Source organism: Nanorana parkeri, unplaced genomic scaffold (genome assembly GCF_000935625.1).
Source record: "Nanorana parkeri isolate BGI_ZX_2015 unplaced genomic scaffold, ASM93562v1 scaffold713, whole genome shotgun sequence".
In the NCBI taxonomy this organism is placed as follows: domain Eukaryota; kingdom Metazoa; phylum Chordata; class Amphibia; order Anura; family Dicroglossidae; genus Nanorana; species Nanorana parkeri.
The window spans coordinates 621,117-634,341 of NW_017306981.1; the positions used below are offsets into that span (position 1 = coordinate 621,117).

At 40.1% G+C, this 13,225-nt stretch overlaps 1 protein-coding gene across 5 annotated transcripts in view; it reads left to right on the top strand.

Moving 5' to 3' along the window:
• FGFR2 (fibroblast growth factor receptor 2) overlaps positions 1-13,225 on the top strand; it is a 60,474-nt gene that overhangs the window by 13,596 nt on the left and 33,653 nt on the right. For all 5 annotated transcript variants that reach the window (XM_018563959.1, XM_018563960.1, XM_018563961.1 and 2 more), the window contains one exon: positions 8,891-9,014. In XM_018563959.1, the coding sequence (XP_018419461.1) occupies positions 8,891-9,014 (124 nt within the window). The remainder of the gene's footprint in view (positions 1-8,890; positions 9,015-13,225) is intronic.

Sequence of the window (13,225 nt, forward strand, 5' to 3'; positions counted from 1 at the left end):
CCCCCCTTATCTACGCCCCTGACTGAGAGCCACAGATGATGGGGCACCTGTCCATCCTTGACTCTGAGAAGTGTTTTCATGATAAAACATTTTTAGCTGTTGCTCTCCAATTCCTACACAGCTCAGTGCTTGTTTGATAATCACAGGTATTGCTGAAATCAGACACATTGACTTCACAAACTGGGCTTTGCATGCCTATAGGTCTCCCACAGATGGCAGATGATCACTGCTTGATCCAAGCAAAATAAAAAAGTTTTGGCTGGACATACAGTTTCGGATCAGGTTGGGAACCGGTGTGTGTGAAGTCTCTCCTGAGAACCCCCTTGGGTGACTGATCTTACGGGAAGTATTAATGGTCTGGGATGGTATTTCCTGAACTTTTGCTATTGATTTACTAAAGTAAGCCAGCACCAGGAGTGTGTATTCATAAACACGCATACTTTGCTGCTATGCAGTTCTTTTGGCAACCATCATGCAGTAAAGCAATCCTTGAAGGAAGCATGTTCTAATTGCTCTCATATCTCTGGGTACCTTCAATGTCTGAATTTAGTGTTTTCACTAACTCTTCATTTAAGAGAATAACCTGATGTGCACTAGCTGTGTGAGCACAGTGCTATGATAATTTTGTCTTAAGTAGAGCTTTCTTTGCTTGGCTCACCTCTCCAGTAGGGCTGCAACAACTAATCGACATAATCGATTATAATCGATTATTGAAAAAGTTGTCAACTTTTTCAATAATCGATTAATCGGCTTCCGATCAGTTGGCCCTGTTCACAGCTCCACACGCTGTGCGCCGTACCTCCTCCCCACCTCACGCTCGCTGCTGCCAGACCCGCCCGCATCCATGCTCCACACGCCGCACACTCACCGACCTTTTTTTAAACTTTATTTTATTGTTTATCCGATTAACCGATTAATCGAACCTAATAATCGGCTAACTAATCGATTTTGAAAATAATCGTTAGCTGCAGCTCTACTCTCCAGCATACCATGCCTTGTGCTGCGAGTTGTGTAATGTACGTGGCTGTTTTTATGTTCCTTTGTGTGTGTGTCCTCCCATACGTGAGCTTTCTGTCTGCTGCATGTTGGTACTTGTGATGCTGCCTATGTGTTTTCACTACGGATTTTTTATAGCAGTATGCAAGCACCGATCCTCCCTCCCCTCCTCTGGCTGCTGTCTCCGTCCCGCCTGCGGTGTGTACGCTAGCACTCCTGGGCGTGCGTTCAACAGCTGTTGTGTGTGTTTTCTCTTGTGTAAATTACTGTGTTGGACATGTTGGTTTGTATTCTCTTTCTGTCTTAATGTGTGCACACTTCTACCTTTTTTTCATTGTGTATTTTATTTCATATAGAAATCTATATATAGAAGGCCTACCAAAAGAGCAAGCAATTTATCTCCGTAATTATTAAGACTTGCTTCCCAGTGTAAACATAGGGAGGAATTCTACTGTGCCTGGGACTTTTCAACTACACCGCAATTCTCCATACATGGGGAAGTATAGAAGAGTTGCCTTCCCTTTAGAGGCTGATCTCTGGAATCTGAGAGCACTGAATACAGGGAATGTATAGGCTTTTCAGTTGTTTTTTTTGAAATATTAAACACATAAAAAAAGATCAGCTTGATGTAAATTATCTCATCAATATTTGTTAATGGTTGAAGAATGTTGTTTCTGTGTATAATTTGTAACAATGCATGTATGTAGAGCAGCCCTTTATGTTCAACACATATGTCATCTCTGCGGCCTGCTTGTCAGCTCTGCACATTGGTTGAGCTTTACTGCTCACTGCCAACTCACTAAAAAGAATGCATTCCCTTTGTTGGCATCTTAAATGGAAACTTGCAGTAAAATGTAAGGTCCGTCAATTTGCTGCAAGGTCCATTTTAACTCGCCTGTATAATGGGAAACTCTCACCTTTTCAGAAAACTACAGTACACACTTTGGGTGTCTACATTTTATCATGATATTACTAATTACTAAAGTGTAAGAAAAAAAAACTCTGCGTAAAAACGTATTCTATATAGTTGGCCTATGGCTCCAAAATTCATACACTTGTAAAGTAAAGAAGACCTAGTTATGACATGATGAGGAGACCTGTCCTTGCCTTCTCCCCATCATGTCATACCTAGGCATGTCTGAACCAGATCCTGTCTGATTGCCTTCTAATGACTCTGGGTAGCTCACAACTGGGTATGTACTATATTCACCTCAAACTACCCATGTATACTTCCCACATTTTCCTACTTTAGATGAATAGTCCTGTTTGAAAGAGGCAGGGTTTAACAAATGGTATATATTGATACTGATTGCCACATTGGTAACAGCCAGGTTTTAACTAACCAGGGAGGGGGCTTAAATGTCCAGATTCTGTTTATTTTTTGTTTATTCTTATGAGCATAAAAATCTGTAATCAAATTGAAAAGGATTGCCTTTTAAATAGCATCCAGGTCTATATAATTTTACTTACTACTGCCAGTGTATCATTGACCCCAGTAGAGCATACAGGTAAAGTTTAATGTGGTAAGCATGCACTGTACATCTGTGTGTGCGCTGAAAGCCTTTAGTACACAAGACCGGTGTTCTTCTTGCCCCTCCCAAAAAGCAAACTTGGTTCTTCTAAGGGAGACAGGTTTAACATTAACAGGATGCTGTTCCCACATCTGCTGGCCCCGATAAGTTATTCCCGCCACAGCCCTATCTACACAGTCAGGTTGTTGAGAATAAATAGAGGACTGAGCAAACAGTTCAATCTCTGGGAATTAGCTGAGTACATAGCGCTGATTGTAGGTGAGACGACTGCTTTGGAATGAAGAGCAAGTGTCCTGGAATTTAGCTGGCCAAAGCAGACCGGCCTTGAACCCACACACTTGTCTGCTGGCCGGTACAGGCTGAAAGTACAGCCACATTTCTGTTCATGGCTGTACTATAGCAGCAAGAGGGTGGAGTAGGGTGGTTATAACTAAACAGAAGCTATCCAGGGTGATGTAGATAAAGCGTTAACAGAAATACAGCAAAAACTGACTTAGTGGATAACTTAATTAGAATACATTAAAAAGGTTTTTCTAGAAATATTGTTTTTTTACTGAGTAACAACCAGTCAGTTCTTGTAGTGAACACTGTTTAATGCTTATTATATCAGTAGTATATTCGCTCACTCTAATTGTCCCGATTTTGACTTTCTTTGGGAATGAAAGTCAGGGTAAATCCAAAATTTTGAGTTGCCACCATATGGGAATAGAGGGGAAATCTTAGACCCCTGTCCAAGAGGAAATTTCCATCACGTTTGAAAGCTATCATCTCACTTCCTGTTAAGTCTGCAGGACAGGAAGTGAAGGACAATCTCCCAAATGAGACTTGGATGGCGAAATAAACTAACGGGTTTTAACCCTCCCCTACGCAATCCAAAATAAGTAAAACATTTAGCTTTATATATACTTTATATATAATAAAGATTGACAAAGGCTAGCAAAGCCTGTTCAACATTGTCCAATACAGTTACAACAACATTGTCCAGTGCAGTGACATCAACATTGTCCCATGCAGTTACATAAGTGGACACATTCAGTGTGAAAAAAGAATAATTTGATATATTTTTCCACTGGTTTTTTCCAAATGTGCTAATTTATTGTTTCCCCAACCTGTCCTCCAGTGTCACCTGTAGTTCATATTTTGTAAATATCCACATAGGTAACTATGGTTTCCTCGAGAACTGGGCTGACTTCGCAGTCGGCTATCGGCTCTTCAGCCGAGACGGGCAATGCATTTCGGAAGCCATTTGATTTAATATAATCAGTTTAGCTGGGACCACGTGAATATCTAAGGTTTACAAATGGAAAATGAGACTGGCAGTATATAATGGGCACACCTGAGTAGCTCCTTCAATTTTAGCTGTAATTGTTTGCAAGCCTGCCATTGCAGCACCCAATAGCTCCTCTGCAGATAACTTTATGAAAGGTTTTGTTATGTGACTAGGGCTAGATATACGGTACATCTCTCCTTCCCACATGACAGTATCGGTGACTGGCCGCTGAGTTACTAAGCTCTGCATTGTAAGTAGCTTCATGCTTGCCCATACCCAGAATTGCCAACGCTGGAAGCTTAGTGCATCTGATATACACTGTCAACCACAGTCTGTGTTTGTAGACCTTAGGACAAGTTAATTTTATTGTAAACATTGTCTTCACTGTTAATCTTGTCTTCACTGTTAATCTTTTAAATACATTGTTTTGCTCTACATATGTACATGCAGTTTATCATATTTGCTCAAAGCAGTGGAGCACACGAGATGTATCTGACTCCTCTTCAAGGAAAGTCAACGGATGGCGCAGTGGTTAGAGTTTCATTGAAAGCTGCCAGAGTGTCGCTCTGGAAAACTTTTGCAGCCTTGATTTTACATAGTATGGAATGCAATACTCTCTTCACGTGGGCCTGTTCTATAGCTAATATTCTCACAGCAGCTATAAAAGCGTGTCTATAGTCAAAAACTAAAATTAAATATGTATTTCTATAATGAATTTCCATTATATCCCACTACTAATAGGCATATTGATCAAGAAATGTGTAAACTTTCTTATTGAAGATGGCCATAGTATGCACTTCCTCAATGCAGTGACACAATTACTCTGAATGCTGTGAATATGCACCTCAACTCTCACAGAGCCCGCCTTCTGAACTTCTACTAAACGTCTGAACAATGTAACATCATCATTGCTTGTTGGAAGCAATGCATTATGGGATATGTAGTCTTGAGAAATTGATATTGCATCACATGAAGCAGCAGGGAAAGAGATGCAAAGCACAATAGAAAGTTGTTAAAAGTGACGGGCAGATGGAAGGCAGCACCTACTTCATAAAAGGGATTTTTTTAAAGTAAGCTGTGATTGCATTATCAAAAACAACTCTAGTATGAATTCCTATTACAAGGCTGATGTTATAACAGGATCGTATATGCTGGGATTTTACAACTCTTTTAACAAGAATAACAATTGCATTAGCTGAAGATTACTAAAAAATGGAATGCCAACAAATCTACATAGGAAAATATGGCCGGGCATGCTAAGAAAATGAAAACATTTCCAACATATTTAAGATTAATGTTAACAACACAACAAGCATATTTGGAAAAACATATTTTTTAAGAGTCTGGATTAAACAAGATAGCTGTTGATTGACAGCGAATGGCGTTAACACATTTAATGGGAAAGTAGCTGCGCTGGGAATTAGAACACTTGTCATTTTGTCTGTCAGGGCATGCAGGGCTCCAGCCTACTAGGGCGATTTGGTTTCTTGATTTTTGCATGCCTGGGCGACACAGGTGGATTTATTTTGAGTGACCCTTTAGCTAGAGATTAGCAAAGAAGCTCTGGAATGCAATTTTACCATGGAATAATACTGACGCTCAGTTGAAGGTTTAATCTTCTAAGCACTTGTACCCTTGTGGTAATCTGTTTTATTACTCCCTACTGATGTCTGCAGCCTGCTCTGCTGCTCACGAAATCTCTTAAAGGAACCTTTTGTGATAAATCACCAGCTCTGTTTACAGCTGTAGGAATGAACATTTAAATTCCTCGATAAAATGCAATCAGGGTTCTAAGTTAGACTGAACAGTATATCTTCAGCTGTGGAACTATAACCAGTGTCTAGTACAGTGTTTAAAATTAAATGCGTCACCCTGAGAAGAACAATAGAAGGTCAATAATTCGGTAAAGTAACATGAGTCTGTTAGTGCCAAAATTAATGTTGTAATGTAATTCCTATTTCAACCTAGTGCCTTTGAATGGTCACCTGCACTGTCTATATACAGAGAAGTGTTCAGACCCCCTAATTTTATGGAGCCCTCAACTATAGACTCAGATGGGTGTGCAGCAAAATAAGTAATGGAAGACACTACGCCCCAACATATACAAAATATAAGCCCTGTATGGTCTACAGGGCTTTAGAGAGAGACTTCTAGAGACTTCTCTTGTACCTCAGTCCTACTGCTGCTGGCGCCCTGGCCTTCTCTCCTGGCCCTGAATGTGAGTGGGCCAACAACGCCATTACTTGCAATGAAGGACCATGCTGATGACGTCAATGGGAGCACCGCATGAACAAAAAAAGGAGCTGCTTCAGTGAAGGAAGACTGTAGGGCCTTGGAGTGAGAAATGCATTCTATTAGAGCCCCCCAAGACTAAATAAGCAGTATATATGGGTGGGGTTAACATTGTACTTAGAGGACCTCAAACACTGCTTTTTAATTGTTTATTCCTCAGCATTGTTAGAGTAAAAGATTTCTGTATGACTTCAGTCTACATTGTGACTTTGCTTCACATGTGATGATCTTTAATAAGACTAAAAGTAAAACTTTTGTAAACAGAAAAAAACAACCCATCCCTGCATCAGGCACCCCTAACCTAAAATGATAACCAATCCACAAACTCCCTCCCCTGAAAAATGACATTTCTGGCTACTATCATTATGGTGAGCAGGGGGCATGTCTTGTACTCCTCCATATTTTGAAGAACCAGGATTTTTACTGAGCAGTGATGGGGATCAGAGCAGTGGTGGAGCCATGGTTAAGGCAAATGTAGCCACTGAAGGAGCCTAGCATTAAGTTAGGGGGTCCGGTCAAAGATTTTTCCTTTTATGACAAGTTTGTTTTAATGATATAGAAGTGTATTTGCTAATAAGTAATGGTTTCATATCTGAAATACTAGTAATTTTATCTTTTTTTCTTTTCATGCAATATTTCCTGGAAACAGTTTTAAGAATAAATTGTGTTGGTATGAAATAAAATAATACTTGTATCTCCATTATTAAAAATCAAGGTTGAATACATAAAAACAAAAAACAGTTGTGTAGAAAGCTGAGTTTGTACTGAAATTGCTACATTTTTGTAATAGCATTGTGTTGAGCATTAGAAGAACATTTCACTTCAGCAAGAAAAGCCAGTATCACATAGGGCAGTTGTGAGATTCCATCCCAGGGAAGACATGATGAGCCAATGCATAGTCTGGATTCCCCTGATCGCAACAGTCCATCATCACCCTAAAATAATTTCACAATATGAGCCGCTGACAGAGCAGAGGTCTCCACTGAATAGGACTTTGTGTGCTCTGAAAGGAGGCTCGTTATTCCATTAAAATAAAGCGATACCTGTTCTCCCTTCCCCCCACTCCATGCCATCAGCTGCTCCGCTCCCCTCCTCTGCATTCCTCTGACTCCAGCTCTCTGCAATGCTTTCTTCATAGATAGAAATTCCCCCAGCCTGTAATTATATTTGGGACCAGTAATGGGCACCACATTTTGTATAGGGTTAAAGCATCCATAGGAGGTAGTGAAGGAGGCTGCCTTGGTATCGGTGTAGACTGTCGAATCTTTAGAGTTTTAAGCTGGCCACACATTGAGTGAATTTCAGCTAGTTCTTGATGATGACTTCGCTCCATGGGTGGTTCTGTTAGCAGCAATTCTGCCTGGCATCCTTCGATCAGAAAATCAAATGAGCTGGACAAATAATTCTCAATCAAATAATAAGTGTAAAAAGTCAGCTGCAGTCAATGTTCAGGTATTCTGACAGCGGCACACCCACGGCTGGCAGAATGCAATAGCAGCGGCACACCCACGGCTGGCAGAATGCAATAGCAGCGGCACACCCACGGCTGGCAGAATGCAATAGCAGCGGCACACCCACGGCTGGCAGAATGCAATAGCAGCGGCAGATTATTTGTCTATCTACGCTGTTTAGCATGGGTGGAGGAATCCGTTCGATTTTTTAAAATTTTTTTTGTATTTATGCAACAATAGTTACATAGTTTTGATAAATCCAAAGGATGATTGTACAATCACATTGTAAAATGTATGGTGAGCCTAGATTTGTATAAGGCTAGGTTCACACCTAGGTGATTTATCACGCAGATTGTGTCGCTTGATATCGCGCAAAACACAGATTTACATGGAAGTCAATGGAGTCTGTTCACACCTTTGCGCTTTGTTGCGGGACGAAATCGCCAGTCACGCGAAAAGGTGCAGGAGCGATTTTCGGGTGGTTGGCCCGCGGTTTGGGTCCCATAGACATCTCTAAGCATCGAAAAGCATGCAAAAACCGTGTGGTTTTCAAAGAACAGTTGCGCGATCGAAAATGCACGACAGCAGCTCGGCATTTGAATTGCCTTGGTGTGAACCTAGCTTAAGTCTTTGATATTCACTATACAGTTTGCTGCTCACGATTATTTATAAAGTATAAATATGTACTCATCTCTCTGTCAGTGTGTCTGCGTAATTACAATGGGTTACCTTGTTTCTGTTGTCCTAAAGAACTGTGGATTGAAAATAAAGCAGTTTCTGTCTTAGGCTGAACACTCGCAAAGCAAATGCCAGTCAATATCTCAAATTCAAATAGCTTTTGATTGCTAATATGATCGATGGTGATTGAAAGAACGAAGGCAACTTTACATTAATAATTTTGATCAGCTGGCAGACTTTGATTTTACGGATTAACATAGATACAATGAGTAATTTGTGATTAAAAATGAGATTTAAAAAGTTGAGCCTTGTCACGCAATCCAGTACCAGTCAAGTACTGTTTAGCACCAGTTAAAAGGCAAGCTGTGCCAGAAAACATGATACGAGGTTACTTTTTTCCACCACAGACAAGACATTGGTAGAAGACCCCTTTGCTTATCCTTGAAGAAAAACAAAAAGGCTTTCATACTATTATCCTGAATATTTTACATGGAAAAGGGAACATGTAGAGCTAGAAGAAATGTGGGGAAAAAAAGCCTAAAATTGGTAAAAGAAAAGTGTAGCGTTTTTACCTAAATTGATGCCTGAAAGTTAAATCTAGATGTGCTAACAAATGATTTGTTTTATATTCACCTTTTGTTTATTTTACGTGTATATTTTTTTTTTCCTAGGTCCGTAACCAGCACTGGACTCTGATCATGGAAAGCGCTGTCCCGTCGGATAAAGGCATATACACTTGCATTGTGGAGAATGAACATGGGTCAATCAACCACACTTACAGTGTTGATGTCATAGGTAAGATGCACACCTCTAGAGTCACTGGAAGGACTTGTTCATGTATACTGTCAGATATGCAGGTAGAACCTTCGACGGGTATGACACCAAGGAGAGCCTGTTTTAATGGGATCACTGAGGCTTTGATTTCTCCTCCCGCCCTAACCAGTTTACCTTCCAAATCTATTTTTCTGAACAAATCTCTAATTAATTTTCCAACATCCTTAAAAACTCCTGTGCCTGATGATGCTTTATTGCCTTTTTGTGTATTATCTAGTTAGTTCAGGATGCTTTAAATTAGTGTTCAGGTTAAAGGAAACCTGTCATGAGAATAATCTCTATGCTACCTTTGTTGACTTTTAGTTAGCTGCTTAGCTGACATGCTTACCCCCTTGCTTCAATACTTTGAAATGACACTGACCTGGAAGAAGCATGTGGCTAAGAACTCATGGCTTTTCTCCAAACCCCAGTAGGTTAAAGTAGCAGCTAGGCAAGAAGCGTTTTCAAAAGGAAAGCAGTGTAAAAGGTTGGGAAATTCTAATGGATTCTTATACACTACTGCTATTTGCTCTTTGCACTGATGTACAGTAGTAAATATAGCTTAACTTAATCTATAAAATATGTAAGCTGTAGAATATGCCATTTCAAAATGTGATTTTTAATCTTTTATTAAATTATTTAATTCAAGCAATTTCTGTAATGGGGTGACAACTCTCTACCAATTGTGCTTCTGTGTTGTCACCCAGTCACACACTTTGCACAAGTATGGTCCATCATTGTCCCTATATGAAATCAGTTCCGGAGCAACTGACACTGGAGCAAGTGTATGTAGATGGGAAGTGGCTGTGGGGGGCTAGAGAAATCAGCAGAACTTTTTTTTTTTTTTTTTTTAATGCAAATATGGATAAAAAAAAGTATTATATGAATGAAACAAAACATGGCAGTTGTTTCAATTTCAGAACTTTAGCAAGCTAAATGTCATCCAGTTCGGGTTTCCATTTACTTGAAGTAAAGCAGCACTAGTTGTGGTTTTTTTTCTTTTTTTTTTTGAACATATCCAATTAATTGCTGTATCGCAAACCCTAATAAAAAAATATACTTCTGCAATCATTTATTATACTTCTTGTACACTAGAGTGATATGTTCTACACAGGGATGAACAGTAGCTCCCACATTACACAGGACACAACAGGAGGAAGGCCAGCTTGGTGAGCCTCCATTCATCTGCTAGCAATAATTTTGAAGCATAGCTTCCTATGAATTATAAAAGTTTGCTCTCAGCCACTGACAGGGCAATATTAAAGACAAATGGATTTTTGTCAAGCAGCCATAAAACACAATAACCTGGTATCCTAATTCTGGGTAGGAGGGCATTCACATGACTCCAAGCAGCTTGCTGATGCCATGAGCGGAAATGTGCTGTGGCCCCGCCACACTGGGCCAGTGTCCTGTACCACCGAGCCAAGTGCTTATGTCAGGATACTTCATTACCAATTTCTTCTATGACTTCCCAACCTTCAAACCTGACAAACTTTCACAGAGGGCGGCCAGGAGCCGAGGAGGAAAATTCCAAACAAGCCTCCAGGAATAGGTTCTCCTTCCTGCCAAACTGGGCCATGCCATGCCATATCTTACTCAGTAAATGAGTTAATTTCAGCAGCGCTCTCTTTTGCACAAAGGCTTGCTTTGTATAAAGTTAAATGGTCTTTTGGCAGACATTTGTACTCTTTTTTAAGGTAAAGAAACGATCTGGCTTTCATAAAAGTTAAACTTTGCATTTGTCACTATGCAATCATTGGCTTCAAACTTCTTGTCAAACTGTACCCTTTTTATAGGCCCATATAGTACATTTGCGGCATGCACCTACCTATGACCGTTAACCAATTTTTATCACTTAAGTGTGATGAGAAGGATGAAGGTGTTTTCTGATTAGTTACTATTTGTTACTGCTTGTTGCAGAATAATGGTTACTGTTGGAAATTGCGGCCTTTTGTTTGGAAACAAAGATACAGGATACTGCATTTTTCCTATTAGAGTTGTCAAAATATGAAGAAGCCAAGGGGTGATTCAATACTTTGACATTAATAACTTAAATTTCATTTTTGCAATGGAGATGGGGACTCAGGAAATCCTGCAGTTCAAATACAAAGTAAGAATTCCGTGTTAAATGTCCACAAGCTGAAAAAAATTGCTAAATATCGCCCATAACACCTTTCTCTAATTTACCAGAATGTATCTGTGCTACATGGGTGAGTTAAATAAAAATGTATTGCAGGACTCGATTTTTCACGGTTGAGTCAAGGTGGTATCAGAAACAAGGTTTAAAGTAGGAAACTGTACACTTCACCTTGAACATAAGACTTGAGTGCCAGGATTGTGTGTACTAGGTTGTTTTCAATAGACTCGGATAAGGGCTGTGTGTTTAATACAAGCAGTGCAGAAAAACAGGGGCAGAACCAGCCTGCATGATTTATTATGATCTTCCATGGATTGTGATAAAGGATAAGCCAGTTGTACTGCTATGGAACTCTTGCCAACCTGAAAAGCTTATGTTAAACTTTTCCTGGGTTGAATGCAGACAATAAGGGGCAGGATACAGAATGAAGACCTGATATTGTATGTGATAGCAGGATCATGCTGATCTGTGATGCTCTGCAGATTTGAGTTTTAAGGAAAGTAAACATCTGCAGGACCGGGGGTTCCAGTAAAAAAAAACAAAAAACTATAAGAATACTAGATCTTGAAATCTGTGTTTGCTCTCCTGCCCTGACTTGTCTGTCTGGCAGGCAGGGGAGAGGTTGTTGACATACATCAGGTTTTGTTAGATGTGTTGGAAGTTGAGACATGACTGTGCAGAGCTACAGAAACTGGCGGCATCCTTTGCCCCGTGATTTCTGCTGCTCGAAAAAGAAAAAAAATGATGTTTGATGCCATCCAGGGTGCCACAGATATATGGATGATATACGCTTATTATGGGTCATTACAGTCTGGTCTGCTAAACAGCAGTTCTTAGCTTATTTGCAGAGAAGCTCTATAGTATTAGAATGTGGGCTATTACTTTAAATCAAGGTGCTGATGAAATCACTGGCAAATCAGATAGTATGCAAATAAGCACTGCTGCAATATTTAATACACAATGCCAGTGGAATGATAGCTTATATAGGGCAAAGCAGAGAAAGTTCTCATTGGGCGACCATACAAACTTTCCTGAGGGGGAGTAGCCGCATTTCTGCAAATATACGGGCCAGATAGAGGCTAGGAACACCATAAGGTTCTATGAGGTTTATTAATTTTTTTTTAAAATTGTGACATGATGATGTGACTATTTACCAATAGTGCTTTAGTGGAGCTCTTCTTTACACTCCCTTTGAAATCTTTTCTGTATGTATTTAGTGTCATTAGTGCTGTTACATTTTGTGCAGAAACATTTTTCTGCAAGTACATGCATTGGCTTGCGATCCAAAGGGATAATAGTTTTCTTTCAATTAGTATTATCTTTACTGCAGTTAGCCACCCTACAGCCTGATAACCCTGAGCAGTAGGTTACACTCGGTAGTAGATGTGATTAGAGGCGCCATTATTGTGCAAGTTAAGTACAGGTATTATAGATTTTACATGTGTATCTGTGAATATGATTCCCAGATAGATACATGTATTTTCAGTTGGGTGATCAGTGACTTCTGTTTTAGTTTACTGAACCTTTAACACAATTGTGATTTTTATCACTTTCCCCCAGAATAATGTATACAGTTTGCACTATTTGACTATGTATGCAATCTGTTTGCTTTTGCCAGGAATACTTAAGGAAAAGTGTAGGAAAAGTAACAGGATACTGGTTTACGTAGAAGCACTGGATTCGGAGTAAAAGGCAAGCTTAACGTTCGCTATGATCCTCCTATTAATTGCGTGGAGTACTTCTTGCAGCAGCACGGATCAGAGCTGTTAAGTGCTCCATTAAAGCGCACGAGGCTGCCTGGGTCAATGTGGCCGGTTTTGGTGTTGTCCCAGCCTGGCCTAGTATGATTTCCCTTGCTGGCCCCCTTGCCCGATCTGCTGCTAGGGCAAAGGAAATGAAATCCTGCTGCTGAGCTCTGAAACCCTAAGCTCGACGAGCGAAGAAAAAGCAAGAAAATAAGACTTGTAATAACACCGTGGCTGCTCCCACAGGAGGCAGGGAGAGGCTTGTGGGGGAGCTGTAAGGTTCCAATTATGCAGGGATCATGTGCAGAAAT